This window comes from Haematobia irritans, chromosome 2, assembly GCF_050003625.1.
Source record: "Haematobia irritans isolate KBUSLIRL chromosome 2, ASM5000362v1, whole genome shotgun sequence".
Lineage (NCBI taxonomy): Eukaryota > Metazoa > Arthropoda > Insecta > Diptera > Muscidae > Haematobia > Haematobia irritans.
In genome coordinates this window covers 224,983,113-225,008,424 of record NC_134398.1, presented here as the reverse complement: position 1 = coordinate 225,008,424, position 25,312 = coordinate 224,983,113, and the positions used below count along the sequence as shown (strand labels likewise).

At 31.0% G+C, this 25,312-nt stretch overlaps 2 protein-coding genes across 2 annotated transcripts; one reads left to right on the top strand and one right to left on the bottom strand.

Moving 5' to 3' along the window:
* Positions 1 to 614: 614 nt before the first annotated feature.
* On the top strand, positions 615 to 19,238 carry LOC142227213 (uncharacterized). The gene is made up of 5 exons (XM_075297632.1): positions 615 to 762; positions 9,128 to 9,307; positions 14,999 to 15,218; positions 17,597 to 18,176; positions 18,238 to 19,238. Exons 2-5 carry the CDS (start codon positions 9,216 to 9,218, stop codon positions 19,011 to 19,013), a joined length of 1,668 nt encoding a protein of 555 aa, XP_075153747.1. The 5' UTR covers positions 615 to 762; positions 9,128 to 9,215; the 3' UTR covers positions 19,014 to 19,238.
* Positions 19,239 to 19,795: 557 nt separating this feature from the next.
* Tango14 (transport and golgi organization 14) lies at positions 19,796 to 24,953 on the bottom strand. The gene is made up of 3 exons (XM_075297633.1): positions 24,792 to 24,953; positions 24,058 to 24,736; positions 19,796 to 20,657 (listed from the first exon to the last, which is right to left on the bottom strand). Exons 2-3 carry the CDS (start codon positions 24,613 to 24,615, stop codon positions 20,319 to 20,321), a joined length of 897 nt encoding a protein of 298 aa, XP_075153748.1. The 5' UTR covers positions 24,616 to 24,736; positions 24,792 to 24,953; the 3' UTR covers positions 19,796 to 20,318.
* Between the last annotated feature and the right edge of the window lie 359 nt (positions 24,954 to 25,312).

Sequence of the window (25,312 nt, the reverse complement as noted above, 5' to 3'; positions counted from 1 at the left end):
TTATTTCAACTTTTCGGCAGACTCATATTTTTCTGTTATCCAATTTGGAGCCATAATCCAATTTCTTTGAATAAGGGCATTTTTTAAATAATTAGACTGAAATGTTAACTATACCATTCTCTTTGTATAATAGTCAAGAATATGGTGGCATTTTTTAGTATGACTATAATTAATTAATTTGAAGTTCTTGAATTAATTTTTCTTGATGGTGATGGTAAGTGCGTGTTTGCTCCTATTTCCCCCTTTATTTTTAGCATGATACGAAGAAATGTCATTTCTCTTTTTTCTTTGGTGGGAGAAACAAATGAATAAACTCCCACATTTAGTTTAAGAACACAAACATGCATTTATGCCTATTCGGGTATATTAGGCATGGCCGATCAACACAAAAGATGCACATGCGATGCGTATTGTTGTGCATTACACATCTCAAAGTGATAAATCTGACGGCGGCAGCTAGTGTTTGTTTTTATTCTTCTCCCCATTGCACCATATGTCAAATGTAATAACATCTATACATCTTCTCTGTGTGTAGAATCAGAATCTATGAAGGGATATAGTACACTCATATGTGCTTGTTTCTCCTCCAGATCTTTGCAAAAGATCATTTAAAAGCAGACTACGCTCCAAAAAGAATTTTATTCCTATTTGAGATTTTGTGCCGTTGGGATGAAATAAGAAAATATAATAAAAAAATATTAAATACGAAAATTAAAAGTGATAAGAAATCTTGTTGCTAAAATAGTGTGAAGAAGAAATCAAGTAAGATTTTTTGTTTGAAATTCTGTTTTATATTTCTGAAAAAAAAACGAAAACAATAGAAAAAATTAAAGACAAAAAAAACGCACACATACAATAATGACAATATTGGAATCTAATAAATAAGAATATAAAAATATAAAATGTGTTAACTTCTCCTCATAAAAATCCTGGGTCTTTTAACTGTGCTCGGGAATAATACTAACCGTTTAACTGTTTACAAGTATTAAGAGTGTAGTGAGATTTGTGTCTTAGAGTTATTATTTCATAAAAAATACCTGTAACAACTTAGTTATGTAAATTTGGTCTATATTCGTCAATAAAAATAGATTTGTAATGAAAATTTAAAAATGTCTTCACACAAAAGTTGTGTATTAAATTGTATTTAGCTAGCAAAGAAGAATGTTTTGCTTATTGTGACTTTTCATTAAATTCGAATTTCTTTCATGTGACGCAAAATGTTCAAATGAGCCACATCCGAGGTTCACGTTAATAATCTTTGATGTAAATGTTACTTGGAAAAATAAATTTCAAACCCCCATTTTCAGGAAGCTCCGTTAGTGCTACGTTAGCTAACGAACTTTTAAATCGTACTATGGACATGTCTGTCATCATGTCTATATATTCCATATGCCAGTTAGGAACTTAACTGCTAAAAATTTTTCTGTTAAAGTTAACAGGAGAAAAGATATTTCGATTTTACTTTCTGTTAACTGGGAGTTAAAGTCTAACGGAGATACATGAAAATGGCCGAAAAACACATAATAATATTGGTTCAATTTATATTATTCAAAATCGAAATTTATAGTCAATAAAATATTAAATTCAATTAATTTATGTAATTGTGTAGCAATTTGATTTACAATGAATTGTTTAATGGGTTTTGGTGTCAAATAAAAATACTTTCAATTATAGAGGCAAATTTTCGTAGTAAAATCGATTTAATTTTACCATTACATTTTTAAAATAATTAAAAATATACTAAAAAAAAGTGAACTCTCTATTTCACTAAAGCCAATTTAATTTTATTTTAGTACATGGAATTGTTATGTTTGGGGAAAGTTTCCTTTACTCTAATAATTTTTTGTGTACGTTAGTTAAATTAACTAAAACCAAGGAAAAAAAATATACTCAAATGAAGCATAAAGATTAACTAAATTCGTGGCTTCCACAAAATAGTACAGAATTTCTTTAAATTTGTAAATTTTACCAAAAATGCGTCCATCATGAACTTCGTATGTCACTAAAGACATTCTTGCAATTTTGATTTTCTTAAACAAATGAAAAAACATAGTTATGTCTAATAAATTTTCTTGAATTTGTCGAAAAATATTTACTTATTTTTATGACATCGGCGTGATGCCAACGTTTGTAATACTGTTTAGTTAAAATTTTCTACAAATATTCAAAATTTTCTAAAATTAACCGAAAGTTTTCTTCCTGGTGGGTTCACTGTTTTTTCGGAGTATAGATGAAAGCAAGCATCTTCTTATTAAATCTTATTGAATGAAAAACTTTCTAAGCATCAAAAAAATGTATTTTAAATCAGTTTACTAAATAGCCAATAAAACATAGTGCCAGACTTAAAATGGAAGTTTTATTGGTTTGATATAAACATTTTTTGTTTTTTTTTTTACAAAAACTAAGTTTAACATTAACTTTTAATTAAAATAATTTTATATATCTACTTTGAAAACATTTAGAACGTATTCCAAAAATATTTTTTATATTTTCAAATCTGTAAATGTGGGTAATCTTCAAAGGAATACATCACTCTTGTGACAAATTTATTGGAAATTATCCAAATTTGCATTATTTCCGTATCATGACGGTTGTTATTGGTTATAGGCCACTCATAAGCGTAAAAAACCCTCTGGATGAGGGCTTTGCCCTCTCCAGAAATTAATCAAAAGTCTGCCAATATCATGCTTTAGTTTAGTTGAAATATATAAAAAAACAACAACATAGGCCATAACAGCAAATGTAGTCTTTGCTGATTGCATTAAATACACTAAAAACAAACAAACATATTGTCATCGCTTAAGGATTTTGGTATTGATTCCGAGCCAAAGATCTAGGCTCAATAAAAAGATATTCATCTACAAATATAAGTTTAAAAATCTAAATTAAAACAAATAAATGCGAAATCCTCAAAATATTTAATACCTTATTTTGCCTTACTTCTAAGTCGTAAAGAAAACATTATTAAAGCAAATATTTGTTAAAGAAAACAATTATTAAAGCAAATAATATGAACTTCCTTTAAATTAAAATTTCTTTATTCTAAAAAATGTCCTGTGTATATTGCGTATTCTAAAACTTAGGTTGTTTATTCTCACCGTGAGTATTAACCTATTTTGGAAGATTTGATGCAAACCAAACATATTTTTCTTTACTTTAAGTGAAATTTGACCTACTTCAAAGACATTTAAATTAAAATTTCTTTATTTATTATAATAATTACAATTTTAATACGGGCTTATTGGACATGGAAGATTGAGGAGTTGATTGATTACGAAGCAATTGAAGTGAAGACATTTCTCCGGTGTAAATTGCGTATCCTAAAATTTAGTTTTCTTAATCTCTTAGCTTATTTTTGAAAATTTGTATCCTTATACCAAAGAATTAATATCTCAGTCCATTTAAAGATAATTTGCTTAAATCAAAAATGATTTTTTACTTTAAGGGAAATTTGACCTACTTCAAAGACATTTGACTTTAAAGGAGGGATAATTGTGCATCCTAAAATTTAGGTTGCTTAATCTTTCATATTAGGTCAACATTTTTCAATTTTTTATGGACCACAAGGACCAAAAACTTGTATTAACCAACCGGTGGTTTATTCCCCTGTCAAATATAAATCAGAGGATACGAAACCTGATGTTGCGATTTTCAGCACTATGAGTAACTCTTTGAAATTCTATTTTAATATTCTTCAATGAGAAACTACATTGGCTTTCTTTTATTAAAATGTACAATAATTTAGTAGATGAATACATTTGTGTAATCTATCCGTGAAATCGTTTTAGAAACTACAACGTTTGTGGTTTTGTTTTGTTTTTGAATAAAATATTTTACTTGTATTCGGTTGATGAGAAATAAAACAATTTATCAACCTTTTGACCTATTTTATAATTTGCATGAAGTACTTACTATAAACGATTAGTGCTTATATAGTTAGTAACGTGCTCTACAAAATTGGCGATAAGCTTCGGATTGGAACTAATGTTGTGATATTACTACAATGTTATTAGTATTTTTGGTAAATCAACAGCATAAAGTGGTTACCGAAAATTGTTTACATATAACTAAATACCTGTTATTATTCCAATTCTAATATAGTAATACGACAAATTCCAACTAATTTGAGTGATAAGAAATGCTTTATATTATTAATACGAGTAAGCGGTACTGTTTCGCACAAATATGGTTTCAGTTCAACATTTTAACACCATTTCAGTGAGAATGCATGAGCTATTACACTTTATATTATTATTACACGATAAATAAAAGGATCACATGGACATTGGAGTTATGAGTAAAGTAAATAATAAATCAGAAAAGAAAGTGGTCTGCAAACGTCACTCCATTCAAACTATACGTAATTTATACACCCAAGGAAAAAACACTGATCTCCGCACTTAAAAAAAGCATGTCTGGATCCAAAGATATACCCTAATGTTTTTGGTATTGATTCCAATACAAAGAAGCGGAAAAATAAAGTGAGGACACCTTACAGACACAAATCTCTTTTAAATTTGAGTTTTGCGTCCTTGGTTTTAGGAAACATATTTAAATTAATTTTTTTTTAGCTTTTTTCTACGAAAGACTGTCATCCACAATCGAATTACTTAGGTTGTGGTATCTGAAATCGTTTTCTAAATTGTGAGTTAGTCCATACGTGGTATATATTAGACAAAAAAGGTATGTGTAGGTAAGTCTACAAATAATTACGACTTTTGCATGGTACATAGGGAGCCAGAATTAAAATATGGGGGTCGCTTATATGGGGGTTATATACAATTATGAACTTGATATGAACCAATTTTTGTGTGATTGGGGATCGATTTATCTGAGGACTATATATAACTATAGACCGATATGGACCTAGTTAGGCATGGTTGTTAACGGCCATATACTAGCACAATGTACCAAATTTCAACTGACTCGGATGAAATTTGCTCTTCCAAGGGGCTCCGGAGGTCAAATCTGGGGATCGGTTTAAATGGGGGCTATATATAATTATGGACTGATGTCGACCAATTTTTGCATGGTTGTTAGAGACCATATACTAACACCGTGTACCAAATTTCAGCCGGATCGGATGAAATTTGCTTCTCTTAGAGGCATCGCAAGCCAAATCGAGGGATCGGTTTATATGGGGGCTATATATAATTATGCACCGATGTGGACCAATTTTTGCATGGTTGTTAGAGACCATATACTGACACCATGTACCAAATTTCAGCCGGATAGGACGAAATTTGCTTCTCTTAGAGGGTCTGCAAGCCAAATTTGGGGGTACGTTTATATGGGGGCTATACGTAAAAGTGGACCGATATGGCCCATTTGCAATACCATCCGACCTACATCAATAACAACTACTTGTGCCAAGTTTCAAGTCGATAGCTTGTTTCGTTCGGAAGTTAGCGTGATTTCAACAGACGGACGGACAGACATGCTCAGATCGACTCAGAATTTCACCAAGACCCAGAATATATATACTTTATGGGGTCTTAGAGCAATATTTCGATGTGTTACAAACGGAATGACAAAGTTAATATACCCCCATCCTATGGTGGAGTGTATAAAAACGTCTTTGAAAAAATCTCCTATTTTTAAACGATTTTTATCTTTGTGTCCATGATGCATACAGTTAACAAATTTAAAGTGGATTTCATTAATCTTGAAGATTTTTTTTTTTCAGAAGTATTAAAGCCACGTTTACCTTAGTAAACGAAATATTCCTTTATGTTAGGATACCCAATTCATTGAAAATTTTATCGAAATACGTATTCTATACTAACCAAAATTTGCATTCGCATTTTTTGAACTTAACGGCTCTTCTGAGAATCCCCACCACGTCGAAAACAGTCATATACGATATCCAAAACTCGTTACATTTGAGAAGTTGTCCACGCCAAGTTACTACAAAAAAGCATCGCATGAGTGACATTATTAGGTGCCTTTTTAGATACATCTAGAACGACACCAAAAAGAGCACCTTCAAACTGTTAGACAAAGTGCATTTTAAGATAGTTGTAAAAGAATCATTGTGGTCAAGTAAAATACGATTGTTTAGATGTTTATTAATTTGAATAAAAATGTATAAATTATATATAGATATAACATTTATAGGAATAAAACACATTTAACACATTGTTTTAACAAAGGAATTATGTTTTTTTTATAAGTTGCAATGCTGATATATTCGGCTGATGCTCCAGCATCTATTAGTGTTTATTCGTGTTTGGAAAAATATCTGAAAAACTATAACTTTATTCCATTTGGAAATCCGAAAATAGTTCACAAATATACCTTTCACAATTTTAAGCGTAATAACTATGTTTTCAGCACTTCATTTTCGTTCTTATTTAAATGAATTATAATAAGCTACTTGCGCTTGGTGTTGCAAAAAATATAAAACGGCTCTTGTAGCAATAGTGATGGCAAAATACTTTCATGTACATTTCGTACTTTTTGATACACTTCCCCATCGCAGTTGGCGATTATTGTAGTGTCACTTACGAGTCTGTGGTAGCGATGAGGAAGAAATGGAACTTTGAAATGCTGGCAGGGTTTAAGGACATGAAATCTTTTGCCTCACGACAATATTTTTTTTTCAGTTCAAAAACGTTAAACAAATTTTTTAGTAATTTTAGTTTTTGCACAAAACACAAATAACTCATATTTTTTTAATTTACAATATTATTTAACTGGAGAATTAACCAGCTATTAGAAAAGTGTATGTGTTTCTTCAACACGAAATCCGGTTAACTTAAACTGAAAAAATCAACAGTTAAGTTCCTAACTGGCATATAAATATAAAGAGAGAATGGTAGGCATGTCCATAGTGTGGTTCAAAAGTTCGTTAGCTAATGGAGCTCAATGAACATGGGGGTTAGAGCTATTTCCTTAACGCCATATTTCATTTATCGTGTCGCTAAACAGCTGATCACATACAAAATGTTTGCCATTTCTGGAATTTAAGAAATGGGAAAATTGATTTAAGATTTGCAACAACTACAACCGCAATCATTTTGGGAGATTTATTCAAAATTAAGTTTAATTAAATTTTTTTAGTGTACATTGCAATTTGTTTTTTTTTGAAGAAAACACAATAACTTTCTTTGCCAATGGAAAGCATTATCGAAGCTGGGAATTCTGTTATTTGCAAAAATCTGCGTCTAGAAAACCAAAATGTTTATCCATCTGACAGGCATAACATAACACTAATTGAGTTTCTTTTGAAATGCAATTAAGTGTTTAAAATTTTTATTATTTGCCGTATTTGAACTATTCTCTGTGAGCGATGTTGGAAATTATGTAAATATTGATCTATACATCCATAGGTCTTTGTCTTAATATAGGAAGGAAGAGTTTTATAAGGTAAAGAATGAACATTTAACATTGAAGAACAACATTTGGACTTATGATTATACAAACTGTGCTTTGCATCAATTGATGCACAATGCACTTTAGTTTTATACCATTGTGCTAATATTATTTATTATTATAATAAACAATAGAACTTTACACAAAGCAGAAAGAAACCAATATCCAAACAATGGTATATCATTCATCGCAAGATTTTTGCTATATAAATGCAGAAACAATAACTTTCTACCAATGATTGCCACATGCGGATAGCAAATGTCCAAGAAATAAAACGAAGATAGTTTATTAGTATAAACCACAAAAATTTCAAATTTTAGGCACATTGATTTTCTTCGTACCAAAAGTAAAACAATAAGCAATGCAAAGGATCCGAAAATGGAGTACTTCCGCACAAGTACTCTTAATAATTGTTAAAAATAAGCTAAAACAAAATAATATTTTTTTTAAATAAGTTAATTTTAGCATCACTTTTGCACTTTTTTCTGTGCAGACATTCTGGTACACTCCAATACCTACACATACATAAAGGGTGATTTGTTAAGAGCTTGATAACTTCTTTTTTAAAAAAAACGCATAAAATTTGCAAAATCTCATCGGTTCTTTATTTGAAACGTTAGATTGGTCCATGACATTTACTTTTTGAAGATAATTTCATTTAAATGTTGACCGCGGCTGCGTCTTAGGTGGTCCATTCGGAAAGTCCAATTTTTGGCAACTTTTTCGAGCATTTCGGCCGGAATAGCCCGAATTTCTTCGGAAATGTTGTCTTCCAAAGCTGGAATAGTTGCTGGCTTATTTCTGTAGACTTTAGACTTGACGTAGCCCCACAAAAAATAGTCTAAAGGCGTCAAATCGCATGATCTTGGTGGCCAACTTACCGGTCCATTTCTTGAGATGAATTGTTCTCCGAAGTTTTCCCTCAAAATGGCCATAGAATCGCGAGCTGTGTGGCATGTAGCGCCATCTTGTTGAAACCACATGTCAACCAAGTTCAGTTCTTCCATTTTTGGCAACAAAAAGTTTGTTAGCATCGAACGATAGCGATCGCCATTCACCGTAACGTTGCGTCCAACAGCATCTTTAAAAAATACGGTCCAATGATTCCACCAGCGTACAAACCACACCAAACAGTGCATTTTTCGGGATGCATGGGCAGTTCTTGAACGGCTTCTGGTTGCTCTTCACTCCAAATGCGACAATTTTGCTTATTTACGTAGCCATTCAACCAGAAATGAGCCTCGGACGTAAAGCGCGAAACACATTTCGAACCGAACACTGATTTTGGTAATAAAATTCAATGATTTGCAAGCGTTGCTCGTTAGTAAGTCTATTCATGATGAAATGTCAAAGCATACTGAGCATCTTTCTCTTTGACACCATGTCTGAAATCCCACGTGATCTGTCAAATACTAATGCATGAAAATCCTAACCTCAAAAGAATCACCCTTTATATGTATACGTATATCCAATTGAAAATTCATCCATTATATTTAATATAGAATAAACTAAAGTTTTTTTCTATATATTGATCGCCTAATGCAAAGCGGCTATTTAAAAATATTGATGTAATGCGTCCTAGATTCAAATTGCATTTCATGTGGCTGTCTTTAGCCATTCACAAAAATCAACTGATGAAACCCAGTACATAGCCATAAAGAACACAAAGATGTGCATCATCTTTTCAATTGTTTTTTAATTGAGAATAGATGTAGATGTTCATGCATACATTTATGTTTTATTCTATTTACAGTCAAGAGTGTGGCACTATAGCCAAACATAATTACCCACACCCCACATCGACTTAACGAAATCAGAACGCGATCATCACAACATCACTTATGATCATGGGGCGGCAGCAGAAATTCTTACGGATAGCGCTATTGGCCTTTATTGCCGTTACGCTTGTGGAAGAAGTACCAGCGGAAGTCACGTAAGTTTAAACTACAATTCGTATTTTTAATTATATGCAGGGGATACCAATGATGGTCTAGTAGATCAAGTTCAATGACCCTATTTCTTAGAGGCTGTATATATTTTATATTACGAATCGATGCCATATTCCGATCAAAATGAAGTCAATGCCATTTAATTGAAATATGTTCTTCCTCATATAAGTGAATGACAACTTTCCGCTTAATTATAATGTTTGCGCCAATCGAGAGCAAATTTTATGATAATACAATAGGTTTGTTTTTGTTTTGCATTCGATATAACAGGTCACGTGGCGTTAATCACCACGAATCTCGCCAATATTAGTCCTTCCTTTTAGCACTGGATAAAGAAGTCGTGTACACACAGAAAAGGAATATGATCACCCCAAACATGTTTCAAGAGCATAATGTTATGTTTGTCGAGAAAACAATATTTTTGTAACAAAATTGTTTCATGCTCACAGAGAAAAAGTAACATTATGCTCTTAATACGTATTTGAAGTGATCATATTCCTTCTCTGGATGTACTGAAACTTAAACCCCAAATCGCACCGTTTCGAGCCATCTTGTACAACAAAATATGAGAGTCTAAAAAACAAGGTTGGAACATAGAAAAAATATTTTTTGGATTTAAAGACAACGTTGATTAAGCAAATCACCAACACCAATTAAAAAAATGATTCATCTAATTAAAAATATAATTATAATTCAATTAATTTCTATAAATGGTTTTTCACTTAATTAAAAAATATTTTTTTTATTGAATTGTTTTCATGCTATTTCTTTCTATGCACCATTTAGATTTTATTTTTTTTTTTTGTACGAAATCTGTGTGTCTCAAGATAATCTTTAGAGCGTGTTAAATAGTTTCAAATAACTATCTTAGCTGATCACCTACAGATCCCATTGGGGACAATGGGGAGCCACCGTGCTGTTATGGATAGCATGCCCGCCTTGCATACAATTCCAGTTTCGACCAAAAAGTTTATCCCCTATCAGTAACTCTCGTGACATTTCTGAGTATATTAATGGTTCTCTAAGTGGTTTCACTATAATATAAAACGGTTTTCGGACTCGGAGCTTCCTTGTCATTGACCTGAACATGGAATTGGAAGTTTACCACTGTGATATCACGATGGTATGAATAGTCTAAATCACTTTGAAATAACAAGCTGGCACTATACGATACACATCCTTATCTTCGCAGAAAAAAATTTCACTAAAATATTTCCAATTAAAATATTAATTGAATTTTCAAAAATACTCAATTAAAACTTTAATTGTTTCAACAATTTTTTAATTAAAACAAAAATCAATCCCAAAAATTAATAGTATCAATTAATTTTTTAATTGGGTCAATTAATTGTTTAATTGACTTTACTGATTGATACTATCATTCGGTGATTGAAGACATTTCATTTAAAAGTTAATTGGATCAATTAATAAATTTCGTGATTGAATCCAAAAATTATTTTTTGTGTATTCATATGGATGATTACAGTGCCTTTCTATTTTCATTAGAATGATAACAGTTAGTCAGAATAAGATGAGAGTCGTCCGGGCACCTAAAGTTAAAGGAACATTGGTAGCTTTTTCTTCTGTGTACCATTTAAGTTCACCCAACTCTGGTAACTTTTTCTTCTGTGTACCGTTTAAGTTCACCCAACTCTTAACTTCATGGGTGATTGGGTGGACACATGTTAGGAAAAGATGGAGGAAATTGTTAAACGAAATGCCGATGGCAAAATGATCCCCATGCTTATGCAGCCCTTTACTAATGAATGATCAAGAACCATTACATATTTTATTTCGTAGACGCGACCGACAATAGGATATCATACACACATCAAATCGTACCAGATGGCAGCGATGAAAACTTCTTCATTACATCATAGCGCCGTCATCATACTCTTCCTATGCGCCCATATTTACAAAACACCATAGATGAGTTTGTGCACTTGTACCACCATACTATGCCATTGATATGGAATTTATTATTTACTCACATGGTTCTATATTTATAAAGACTTTTAATTTTCATAGAACCAATAAAGAAGGGCACCGTCATTAAAGATCACCAGGCATTGATCTGGGAATAGGAATGACTATGTCATTGTTTTGATTCCAGAAGAGTATGATCTTTGTTTTCAAAATACATATGAGGATTGGGGGAGGGTGAGAAAAACAAAGCTTTCCACGGGTATAAGTTCAATTTTTATTAGTGCGGAAATAGTTTTTTTCATAATCCACTATGTTGCGATCACCACTTGGTCTAAGCATGTCATATTTACCATAATTTATCAATCTTTAGCCTCCTTCTAATAATACGTGGATTTTCCATTTTAGAAAGCCATAAGATGAGTAGGCATGAAATGTCATTATTTACTTTTTAGAAGGGGAAAGTGTATGGCATTTCTTCCACATATACATATGGATGTAATCCTAATGTATATGTTGCTCATTTGATATGAATTGAGTGGTGCATGTCATTTATTTTTAGCCAGCCACCGGCACTATTCATTACAGTTCTTACATTGAAGTGTTGACATGCGAATTGATTTGGTTATAGTGGAAAATGTATGAACAACTTACGAGAATATCTAAATTATACGGGTTCCGCTTGTGATAAAGTCTTAACAATATTGCCAATAACTTACAGTCATCGCAATTTAAATCTTAGCTAGGTTAGGTTGTAGAAGATAACATCAATTTTGTGTTGAATTGAATTGATGACTTATATCAGTATAAGTCAATTGTAATTCCTCGATGTGATCTTTCCATCTTCTTCCTTCCGATGCGGTCCCCTTTGGAATAGTCCCAGAACTTGCACTTGCCGTTTTCTTTAAAAGAAATCTTAGAACAACCAACCAGATGCCCTGATGAATGCTAGTATGTTTCTTAAGCTGCACTCCCTCAGATCAGTGTGAGCCTGAAAGAAAAAGGAGCCCAGTATCTTGTTTCTTCTAAAGGATAAAGCTGGAAACTGGCACAGAAAGTGGTACGAGTCCTCCGTATCTTCCGGGTCCGGGCACCATCTACAGATATCATCATCTTTAAGGCATATTCTTACCATATCAATCAATGGCCGCAATTCCTCTCTGTTTATCGACATTAAAATTTCGCAGTTTCTTTTAATCCCATATCAACTTGGTTTGCTCGCAACCATCCGAAGAGACCCAGCGTCTTCGCCATAAGGGCTGTTTTCTTTTAGAACTGGATGCAACATTTGTATGGGCTATCCAGAACATCGTTGCACTGGTGTCCTATCCAGAACATCTCATCAGTGCCGATGTTGCCAGATTGTATTTTGATAAAGTGACGCTTCTTCGATTCACAATAGCAATTTATTGTGACTAATTTATGCAAAAACATGAAATTCAAAGTGGTACAGTATCATAAATAATCTCAGCAGTAAATATTTATTACTAATTGGAGCATTTCATGCATTAAAAATGCAAGATTTCACTTCTTTTCTGTGATTGTTTTTAAACAGCTGATGACAGTGTTGCATATTTTTGGAGATGTCCTGGATAAACGAGTATTCTGTTTTCTTTTAGTTCTTCACGGCTTAGGGTATCCAGTGCTAAAAGAAAACAGCCCTATAGTTCATCATATTTGACCTCTAACCTGTAATGATAGGTTAGGTGGCAACCCGATGTATCAGGCTCACTTACACTATTCAGTCCATTGTGATACCACATTGGTGAACCTGTAATGATAAGAAGTGGAGGAAAACCGAACGCTAGGAAATTATCCGTACCACGAGCGCCCTCCTTAGCCAGCACATCCGCTTCCTCATTTCCTATTATCCCACAGTGCCCAGGTACGAGTTCTCTACGAAAGCGGCTAACTTTAAACATTTATAAAATCGTATAATTTCTTCTACATTGTTGGTATTACAGGAAAAGGTGTTAAGAATTAAAAAAACCTCGTGGATGTGAGAAAGATATGAGGGAAAATGCAATTAGCAAGAAAACAATGTTTTTTTGAGTTAGTCTTTATGAAATTGTTTTTACATCCAAATACACTTCCTTACAGCGAAAAGCAAATGAGAAACGAACTTTGTTTGTCTAAAATTTCGTTTGGGAGGAAAGAATTATTTTTTTGCGTGCAGAAAGTCCCATACTACTTTCTTCAGATACTATAGAAGAGGAATATATCCAAACCTATTTTTGGTTCTTGGAAATACTTTAGGTAACATTTTACCATCAACAAATTTTACGAGCTGTTAGCCGCCAGACCTCAAAGTTCCAAAAATTTAACTGCAAACATCATCTGATATTTTTTAGCAGACTTTTTTTCATTGAATGTACAATTAATTGCAATAAATAAAAATGTAAAAAAGTAGTGAAAATGAAAAATTTCAACCCATCGATGATTTGGAAAAAATATATTTATGTATACTAAAAATATATATATTGAAAAAAAAAAACAAAGAAATAAAAACGATGTACAACATTAAAAACAATCGTTTAAAATTGATTGTGATAAATCTATATTACAGGGAATGATTTCGGTGGTTCCTAAAAAGAAAACGAGTATACCTAGGTAACGGATATAAGCACATCTCATATAAAAAAATATGAATATATTACACCCAGAGAAGGAATGTGATCACATCAAACATATTTGTGGCAACCATAGATAATACATTTCATATAATAAAAATATTCATATAAGAACATTTTTAAAACCACAATAGTTTTTGTTCTTATGATCAATAATTTCATATAAAGGCTGGTATTAATTTGGCACTATGTTCGGTTTCTTCTCCAAAGCACTATGTTAAAAGTGCAAAAATATTTATGGAGACCATTACATTTTTATCAAGTCTTGTCAAATTAAGGATGGAAAAGATGCAATGTATTGATTGCGAACAATTTAATATTTCTAAATTAATTGATTAAAAAAAGTAACCGTGAAAAGTAGCTGGATTTCAGCTTGAAAACTGAACATAGTACCTACCAATAAAATACAATAAAATTTCCCAAAAATAAAATACAACTCAATGCAATAAAATTTGCAAAAATGTCATAATTACAATAAAATTTGCCATAAAAAAGGTTATAATGTTATACTGCTTTTTAGATTTATTTTTCATTTTAGCTAAAATCGAATTTAATACCCACATTAAAACACAAATTGTGCGTGTTTTCAGAGTTTCTTATATCCTTTATCTATACGCAGAGAAGGAATATGATCGCCTCAAACCTTTTTCAAGGTCATAATGTCATTTTTGAAAGGGGAACATTTTTATCATGCTCGCCGAACTCAGATACATAACTTCCGAGATAATAATATGGTTGCAGCAAACATGTAACATGTTCTCGCACCAAAAATAATATTTTGCTCTTTGAACATGTTTTAGGTGAGAAGGTATATGTTCTTTTGATGGCACTGTACAGACATAAGCATGTTAAAATTGTTTTATTACTTCAATTGCTGCTCAGTTTATTATGAACGTCGCAAGCGATTCTTGTGTTTCATCTTTTGAATACCATTGGGATAATTGCATTTCTCATAGGAGTTGATTAGTAAATGTTTCATAACTATGTTCTGAGCATAGTCCAGCGAGTAAAGGAAAATAGTTTCGGGAAATATAACTTCTTCGCTTCAAATTATTCAAATTCGTATATACGTGTGTATTTACATGTTCATAAATAGTTTATTCTGAAATCTTCTCTTTGCAGTATGGGTGATATTCGTGGAACGTTGCAATCTCTTATATATTCTTACAATCAATTGGACAATAAGCTTGAAAGACATGAACATCGAGAAAGAGCTTTGGGAGAACTTATGAAGAAAGGAATAATGTCTTTACAAAAAGGTCAAAAAAATTTGGAACCCATCAATGGAATATTTTCCAGGCTAGATGAACGAGTTAGCCAAATTGAAACGTTATTAATAGCGGTAAGTCAATAACATATACGTGGTTAATGTGATAGGTATTTTGTCTCCCCTTCAGCGTAAATAGTAATTTAGGATTTTATAGAAATTACAAATAACCTACAAAAAGCAGAGTTTTCGACTATTAATAGGTACCAATTAAAGTGACAATCAAATTAAAAAAAGAAAACATCTGTTCAGCTCGGCGTCTAAATTACTATAATGTTCACTATGTCCGGAGGTTATAACATATTCTGCGGCTTTACTACCTCTTAAACAACTAACGCAGAAGAATTTCTTCTTTAGAACTTTTTGAACTTTACACACAGAGAAATGTTTTATTTCTCTGTCTGAATGTGAACGTCAAAAACTGATATATAAATAAATCATTTTATATATAATATATGAAATCTTCAAAAAAAAAATTCTATACATTCAAGATGCTGCAATTCTGAAGCACCTCTATATCCTGTGTTTGTCCACGCTTTCCCATGTTTGGATTAAATTTATAAACAGCGGCACTAGAGTGATCAAAACCGGTCGGTGAAGACCGGTGGACCGGTTTTTCATTTTGCACCGATTGTCGGTTTTGTATAAAATCCCATTTTCGGTGGACCGGTAGAACCGGTGTTTTTAAAATCATAAAATCCAGTTTACATTGAAACCCGAATGTATTTTCTGCCTAATTCCAACATTATATTCGTCCAAAATGTCAAATAAAATACGTTGGGTTTCTAAAGAAATCCCAGAGATATTTTAATGAAATATGAGCAAATCGTGCTTGTTCAATTAGGAGCGTATATTTGTCTACAAAATCTATAATATTTCTTACGTTATTATTATTCGACTTAATTTAGTGTATCTTTCTGTAGAAAATGAGCTCTGTTTGTGAATATTAAAAAAAAAAAAAACAATAAAATGATTCTTCGAAAGCCAAAAGCAGTATGCACAAGAAAATTTTTTAGGGATGCCAGACGTGCTCTTTTAAAGACAACATGTGCTCTTAAAACAAGATAGGCCAAAAGAGCGCGCAAAAGTGCTCTATTTTTAGTTAAGTACTCTTTTTGTGCTCTTTGTATGCATCACAACAAATATTACTCCAACGCGATTCAATAAATGGTAAAAGTAAACTGAACTTACGTAAATGTCACACTACGAGATTTTCCTACGCCGTTATTTTCTAATTAAATAGTGTTTTACTTTATATATCAGAGTCTAAGAAGAGCACGCCGATCTTGCTTCTTCACTTTGTACTCTAAATGTAAACAAACTTCTTTCAATAAATTTTTTTTTAACAAAAACAACAAAAAAATGACTTACAAAGTATTGTAAGAAAATTAACTTGAGTTGAAAGTGGTTTATTTTATGTATATGTTATGAACCTTTTTTATTTTTAAATGAATTATTATGGAAATGAATGTTTTTATTTTATTTTAAAAAGTGTGCTCTTATTTTTCGTATGTGCTCTTTTTATAAACTGAATGTGCTCTTTTTGCCTCTTCAAAATCTGGCATCCCTAACATTTTTAGTTGTCGAGACTTTTCAACACCTTCTTTAATATAAAAATATAAAAAACCCATATTTTAATGTTTATCGGCGGTATTGTTAACGCAAATATAGCAAAGGAATTTAATTTTTACATTAAAACATTGAAGTATTGTTTCCTTCACTTACATTAAATTAAGTGTTTTGGGAAAAATGGTTGGACGGTTATGCCGGTTATTTAATTTTTAAAACACCACCAACCGGTTTTAAAAAATGATCCGGTTTTTTAGAAACGAGAAAACCCGACTTTCAAAACTACAGGTTTTTTGATCACTCTAAGCAGCACTTAATTACGCTTAACATATGCTATAGCAGTTTCGTGACTTCATTTGAATTTTTTTATATACCGTTTTAAAATCACTATCTTATACAGTTGCTTTTTCTGAGTTATGTCTTCACTAATATGCGAATTATCATCAGCCAAAAATTATGTGCATCTTTTTACACGTCCCGTTTTCACGATTTCCTCCCATTTACCGTTTTAAAGTAATTGCTTCAACACAATCGTTCATTTCAGGTTTATGTCTTTGCTATTATATTACCGAAGCCAAAAATTATGCTACGTTTTAAATGCTTATTATCTCGTTTCACGCCATCAATGTCAACGTGTGGCCAGACATTATCAGCCCCTGGATGTCGATGATCATTGTCTGGCCAGATGTATTCATTGATGCGGTGAGGGGGACGATGGATCGCTTTCTAAATAGGATATTATAATTTGAAACGTTATTTTTTGAATTTAATTGCATGGACGCATAGACAAACCGAGGATATGGAGGTGCCCCCAAAATTGCATTATTCTCATTTCAATTTCAGTTATTTTCAAAAATATAATTGTTTTTGTCTTCACGTCACAGCAAGAAGAAAAATACAATATACAAACGGAAAAAATGGGAGAAGCCTTAGCACGAATATTCAAATGGATGCAAGAAAATGACGAATGCTATAGACGACCTCCTGTCCCATTGAGAGCCCATGAAGCTACCACAGAAAAATCAGAACCCTCACTGGCACCAACGTTTGTAAAATCCCAGCAGGAATTCAACAAGAAAATGACTACAGATATGGATAGACTTACTACCAACGTGGCCAAACTATTGGATCTTTCACAAAATGTTATGGAACAAACCGAGGTGGTCTTCAAGAGTAGCCCCGCCACTCAAGATATGTTATCGAAAATTGAAGATCATTTGGTTAGTTATAGCGTGGTTACACCATCACCACCACCACCAGCGGTAGCCAATAACACCGAATTTGAAAATAAAGTTGTTCGAATGCTCGAGAGTGTACACAACAGTTTGTCAGAGCTGAAAGACATGCCTAAAACTCCCGAAGGTTTGTCCAAGGCCGACAAGGAATTCATACAGGCAATGAATAATGAAACATTAACAGTTTTGGAACATATTAAAGCCGATACATTGGAGACTGGGAACCAGAGTAAGTCTAAAGGCCAAAAGTATAGAGCAAATGTATTATTTTTTTTTACTTCTCGTTTTAGTTGTGGCCAAAACATCCGAAAATATCCATATTACCCAAAACTCTTTGGAAGAAAAACTTGATAGACTCCAAACAAATGTGATTGACTCATCGGCTGTTTTGGAAAAATTCTATAATGAAATGAATCATAGTTATACCAAATTCAATGAGGGTCTGGAAATCTTCGATAAATTCAATAATATTCTGATGACCAATTCTGAATATGTTTTGGATACCCAAAGAAAAGTAGAATTTGGCACAGTACAAATTGTTCAAAAAATCACTGATTACTTGGAAAAACAGCGTGATATTATTTTGGAAGCAAACAAGGAACGTTTCGATAACGTTGATGAATTGATAATAACCAATCAAATTGACACAATGCAAAATTTCTCTTCCCTCATCGAATCGGAAATAACTCAAGTTTGGCATCAAATTTCAATAATGCATGAAGAAATTATGGCTAGCAAGGATATTCTTATGGCCGTAGATGCCCGTAATGAAGCCTCTGTCAATAACACATTTGCCAGTGTTAATACTATGGGTATTAAGGTGGAAGATATTAAAAATCGTATGCTTGATATGGACTCCAATTTGAATTTCCTTTTGGGCAAGCTATCGATTATTTCACAAGAATTTAATAACATCAAATTGGGTTTGGGTGAATCTTTGGAAGATTTGCGTAAAACTTTCGATGCGATACAAGGTAAAATACCCGAAATAACCGGTGTCAATTCAAATTTGGGAAAATATGAAACTGAATTGAAATTACTATCGAAGCGTAATATATTGACATAGGGCGAGAAGTGTGAATGATACGGAAGCAAATATTATGCAATAATACAATGATTAAAATGTTTATGAAAAATTAATGTATAATTAAATTTTATTGTAGTTCTTATGGTAGTCTAAAAAATATCACTGAAGATACCCATTTAATAGTAAATAAGCTAACCACAATCAACCTGTACTTCATACCAAAAAAATTCTTAATAAATTATATGTATGTATGTTTGTGTCCAAGACTGTGTGTTTTAAACCGTTTCTAAAACAAGATGGGAGATAGAACAATTGATTATACAATTTTATTTGCTATATTGCAAAACGATGCTGCATTCTTTTATTTAATGTTCAATTTATTACTCCTCACCGCTACTGCGAAACATTATTTCACTCAAAAGAAAATGTTTGATAGGTCATCAACCTTGTTTGGTAATAAAAATGATACTGACCGCGAACAGTTTGTTACTGAATTTAGATATGAAACTTTGTAAGGCAAAATGATAACAATCGTTGGTAATGCTTTAATATCAAACGATATTGATGTCTATTCTCTTGATATAGACTCGCCTGGCTTCTGAAGAGATGACCTTCTGTACCGTGTTGTGTGTGCCGATCTCAATCACGCCTGGATTTTCTCATTACAGCACTTGATCAGATGCTAGTGTTTGAATAGTGTCTAGTACATTCCCACAGAATGCGGCAATTACTGTTTCGGAGTATTGAATTAATATCCGGAGCCAATATGGCTGGGGGGCGTAAAAAAAAGTGGCTAATGATGGCAATTATTGAAGCCTGGGTTTGGAATATTTCTCATCAGCAAAATTCTTTATTTCCACAATGTTTTATAAATACTTCTTATTCAAATCTCTATATTTTTTTAATGGTAGAGTACACTCAATTGTTCCATTTTGGATGACCTTAATTTTATTTCTTATGAATAACACAATATTTTGTCTTTTTAAATACAATAACTTACATTAAATTACAATTGGCTAGAGTTTTTAAATACAAGTTTTCCATAAACTTACGAATGAATGCATTACTTTTAATAACCACTCTCAAATGCCATCTAAATATAACTATGTATCTAGATATATGTACACATACACCCACATTTCATAAAAGTATGGACCGATGAAACAATAATATTTAGACAAATCAAACACATTCCAAAAATTATTAAGAAAAAATTCAATCAAATTTGTAATATGTTATAAATGTGGTGTATAAACTGCAAGAATTATATTGAATATAGTATGCCTTAAGTTCAAATTAGCTTATCAACTCATTGCTGGTAACTATCTATTCTAGATTGAAACTCTATTTGCCCCATCTTTGTTCACAACGAGAGTATTTATAGAGTATGCATGCAAAAGATTCAGCATTAAAACATTGACCAGTGGGATAACGTTGGAATTCTGTGAATCGTGTATGCCATGGTAATGTACCATATGTACTCAGAGTTTCACTAAACACTATACTTAATTCTGGTTCACTTAAATTTTGCAATTCTACTGAAATTTGTTTGTCCAATTGATCAGACAGTTTACTTCTTTGTTGCAGGAGTTGCTGAACTTCTTGCGTATCCCTGCGACGAAAGAGATTGCGACAGACTTTAGCAATCAATGGGCGGTTATCCTTAGCTTCTATTTGATAAATCTGTAAGAAGGAAAAAGTTGTGGATTAAATTCAGGATAGAAATGTCTAGTTTGATCGACTGATTTTTTGCGCTACCAAAAACAAACATCTATAGTGAATGCACATGTTTTTACAGCAAGATTTCAAACCGATTTAAAAATATAGATAATCAGAACAAGAACTCTTAAATAAAATGCAAATATTAGAACAATGTTTTTCGAAACCTAGAGTCGGATTGGTAACACGGTTGCGACAGTTGGTAGATTTCTACCAAAAATGGTAGAATTTTTACTCTTTGTTAGATTGGTAAAGTTCTTGATGTTTTGATAGATTTTGCAAAATTACCTTTCCAAATATCTTGGCTTGACCAACTTTTCTATAGAAATACAATTTTTAAAAAATTTTACAAAATTTTCTATAGGTAGAATTTTTACTCTTTGTTAGATTGGTAAAGTTCTTGATGTTTTGATAGATTTTGCAAAATTACCTTTCCAAATATCTTGGCTTGACCAACTTTTCTATAGAAATACAATTTTTAAAAAATTTTACAAAATTTTCTATAGAAATGAAATGTTGACAAAATTTTCTATAGAAATAAAATTTTGACAAAATTTTCTATAGAAATAAAATTTTGACAAAATTTTCTATAGAAATAAAATTTTGACAAAATTTTCTATAGAAATAAAATTTAGACAACATTTTCTATAGAAATAAAATTTTGACAAAATTTTCTATAGACATAAGATTTTCACAAAATTTTCAATAAAGATAAAATTTTGACAAATTTTTTAAAGAGATAAAATTTTGACAAAATTTTTTATAGAGATAAAATTTTGACAAAAATTTCTACAGAGTTAAAATCTTGACAAAATTTTCTATAGAATTAACAATTCGACAAAATTTTCTATAGAACTAAAATTTTGACAAAATTTTCTATAGAACTAAAATTTTGACAAAATTTTCTATAGAAATAAAATTTTGACAAAATTTTCTACAGAAATAAAATTTTGACAAAATTTTCCATAGAAATAAAATTTTGACAAAATTTTCTATAGAAATAAAATTTTGACAAAATTCTCTATAGAAATAAAATTTTGACAAAATTTTCTATAGAAATAAAATTTTGACAAAAGTTTCTATAGAAATAAAATTTTGACAAAATTTTCTATAGAAATAAAATTTTGACAAAATTTTCTATAGAAATAAAATTTTGACAAAATTTTCTATAGAAATAAAATTTTGACAAAATTTTCTATAGAAATAAAATTTTGACAAAATTTTCTATAGAAATAAAATTTTGACAAAATTTTCTATAGAAATAAAATTTTGACAAAATTTTCTATAGAAATAAAATTTTGACAAACATTTTTATAGAAATAAAATTTTGACAAAATTTTCTATAGAAATAAAATTTTGACAAAATTTTCTATAGACATAAGATTTTTACAAAATTTTCAATAAAGATAAAATTTTGACAAAATTTTTATAGAGATAAAATTTTGACAAAATGTTCTATAGAGATAAAATTTTGACAAAATTTTCTATAGAAATAAAATTTTGACAAAATTTTGACAAAATTTTCTATAGAAATAAAATTTTGACAAAATTTTCTATAGAAATAAAATTTTGACAAAATTTTCTATAGAATTAACAATTGGACAAAATTTTCTATAGAAATAAATAATTCTTTAATTAATTTTTTTAATTTCTATTTATTTTTATATATATATATATATATATATATATATATATATATATATATATATATATATATATATATATATATATATATTTTATTTAGTTTTTAGTTTTTTTTTATTTAGTTTGTATTATGTTATATCATTTTTAATTTATTTTATTGAGTCTCTTTACTAGCTGTTTATGTTAGTATTGCTGTCTTACTCACATATTCATGTTTTTTTTTACTTTTTTATTTTTTTTTATTGTTATTATTGTTTAATTTTTTAAATTGATAATTTAATTTTTTTTTTAATAGTTTTTTTTTTCTTAATTTTGTTAATTGTTTTAATTATTGTGTATTTGTTTCAAATTCAGTTTAGTCACTTATTGATACTATTTTTGTTATTAATTTCTAGTTTTTAAGCGCATAATTTTTTTAATTTGTTATTATTGCTATGTTTGTGTAGTTTTGGAATCCGTATATGGCTTTGCGGCTTGGATTCGCCAAGAGAAAATAAATAAATAAAATTTTGACAAAATTTTCTATAGAAATAAAATTTTGACAAAATTTTCTATAGAAATAAAATTGTGACAAAATTTTCTATAGAGATAAAATTTTGACAAAATTTTCTATAGAAATAAAATTTTGACAAACATTTTTATAGAAATAAAATTTTGACAAAATTTTCTATAGAAATAAAATTTTGACAAAACTTTCTATAGAAATAAAATTTTGACAAAACTTTCTATAGAAATAAAATTTTGGAAAATATGATTTTTTGTTCAGTAGTTTTTTGGTAAAATTTTCTCCAAATGGTAGATTATTTTCGGCTTGATTGGCAACCGTGATGGGTAAACTTACTCGTATTCAAAGGATACAATCTGAAATGCATGACATATCAAAAGATCGTTTGTCTAAGACAATTTTTAAATTTTGCGCAATGGTTCGCTTGTACTGAAAATGTTGCAGTAAAATGACGAAATTATTTAAATGTAAAGCTTATTGTGTGCTACGTTGAATATAATATAGGTAAAACTACATTTACTATTGGAATAAACTGCAAAGTAATAAATCGGAACTTTCATAAGAAATACGTTTAATTCGTTCATTCTTCATATCATCGGCAAAAGTATAAGTAGTCGATCTACCAAAATACTACATTCAAAATTCCAAAATTATATATAGGCCTTATCAGTTTATGCATCGCACAGTGTATTGTGTAGGCAAATTGCATATTTAGACATTGGAAGATTTGGTTATTCTATGTATCATCAATATACTGTTAGTGTACTAATACAAAATGTAATCAAAATTAGATATAGAAAATTAAATAGACCTTGAAAAGTAAATGACTATGAGATAATAACACAATAGACTTTGCTCTTTGTAATAAATTCTATCTCTTCGTAAAGTTAACAAGTATATTGCAGAAGCAACTCCATCGGAATAATATTATCTTTATTATTGTTTTAATTTTGCACAATTTTGCCACTTCGAGTATTCAGGTATTAGGTACTTCTTGCTCACTATTAACAAATCAAATGTATGGTAGGAATTGTCAAAGTATCAAAACAAATAAATACAAAAATTGTATCAATCAGGCAGACGACTATACACACATTGCATACAGGTTTCATTTGTTATCAAAAACAAACTGAAATTACTGATAACTAGCAGCATGTGGCGTTCGAGAGCCGTAGTCATAATAGAAGACTGAAATCAAAATTTTTGAAATCTTACCTCTAATGATTTGCTGTCTACTTTTGGGAAGTTTGATGTCGTATGACCATTGGTTTTCGTAGAAGAATTCGGCAAAGAGGTGGGAGTATATCCATTTGAATGAATTGTACCATTACATCCATTTTGGCTTATTGAGTACCAAATTATACGCCTTTCTTCTAAAGATTTATTTTTCCAACCATCGGGACATTTAATTTTATCCAGCGAAATGCTTTTAGATTTGCTTTTACATATTGATCGTGTGTCAAAAAAACTGATACACTCTATATTCATGTAGAGAGCATATGTGAATAGACGTGAGAACAGCTCCTCGTTAACATCATTAGCGTCTGGTCCAATGATCAGATTAAGGTGTTTGGGTATTTTGTTCAATTGTTTTTTGCACTGTTTCAATAGTTCAAACTCTTTTTGTTTTCGTTTTGCTTGTGTTTGACATAGATCATATGACCACAATACAAATGCAATTGCTCGTAAACGCACCCACAGCCAAAATTTGTACAGGGAAAATAGAAAGTGGAGCAGTTGCCACAAGCATTGGTGGATACGATTTACAGACATATCGTGGATCGATTTCCGGAGAACGTTAAAAACTTTGTAACATAGGAATGATAAGTAATCTAGACTCCCATTGGATTTTCCTGTTTTCTGCTTATCTGTTTGTCATTCACCATTTATTAACCTAATAGTCAGAATTGAGCGTTAGCGAAGAATATTTAGGTATCATATACACATACCTTCGATAAAATATTTGAATAATTTCATTTATGTTTTTCAACCGAATTGAATCAAGGAAAATTCATTTTTTTAGTTCTAAGATAAGAGATTCGAGCACCACCGGCGAGCAACAACAAGTACATTTCACAAATTGACAGCTGAGACACGTCAGTAGTGTTGGGAAAGTAACGAGTATTTTATTACAAGTACTCGTTATGCACCTTGTAGTTTATCCGGCGACGACAGCGGTTGTGTCGAACAATCCTATAATTTGGCCACATATAAGTTAAGTCCGAAGACGTTATCGATACTACTGCATGTATATGGGATCTGAATTTGTAAAGAATCTTACAGTGTGTCCAATCGATGCGACAATTCGTTGATGATTAAATAATCGGTAAATGTGTTATCGATCCCATAAACATGCAGCAGTATCGATTATGCCTTCGGACTTAACTTATAATGTGCACATTATATGGGATATGTTCGACACGAGCACTATCGTCCGGTATAACTGATAATCTGTAATGCGCTTTACAGA

Coding starts and splice junctions, on each gene's coding strand:
- LOC142227213 (XM_075297632.1), top strand. CDS start 9,216: ATGATCATGGGGCGGCAGCAGAAATTCTTACGGATAGCGCTATTGGCC. Junction 9,308..14,998: donor GAAGTACCAGCGGAAGTCAC/GTAAGTTTAAAC, acceptor TTCTCTTTGCAG/TATGGGTGATATTCGTGGAA. Junction 18,177..18,237: donor ATTGGAGACTGGGAACCAGA/GTAAGTCTAAAG, acceptor TTCTCGTTTTAG/TTGTGGCCAAAACATCCGAA.
- Tango14 (XM_075297633.1), bottom strand. CDS start 24,615: ATGTCTGTAAATCGTATCCACCAATGCTTGTGGCAACTGCTCCACTTT. Junction 20,658..24,057: donor TAGACAGCAAATCATTAGAG/GTAAGATTTCAA, acceptor TCCTTCTTACAG/ATTTATCAAATAGAAGCTAA.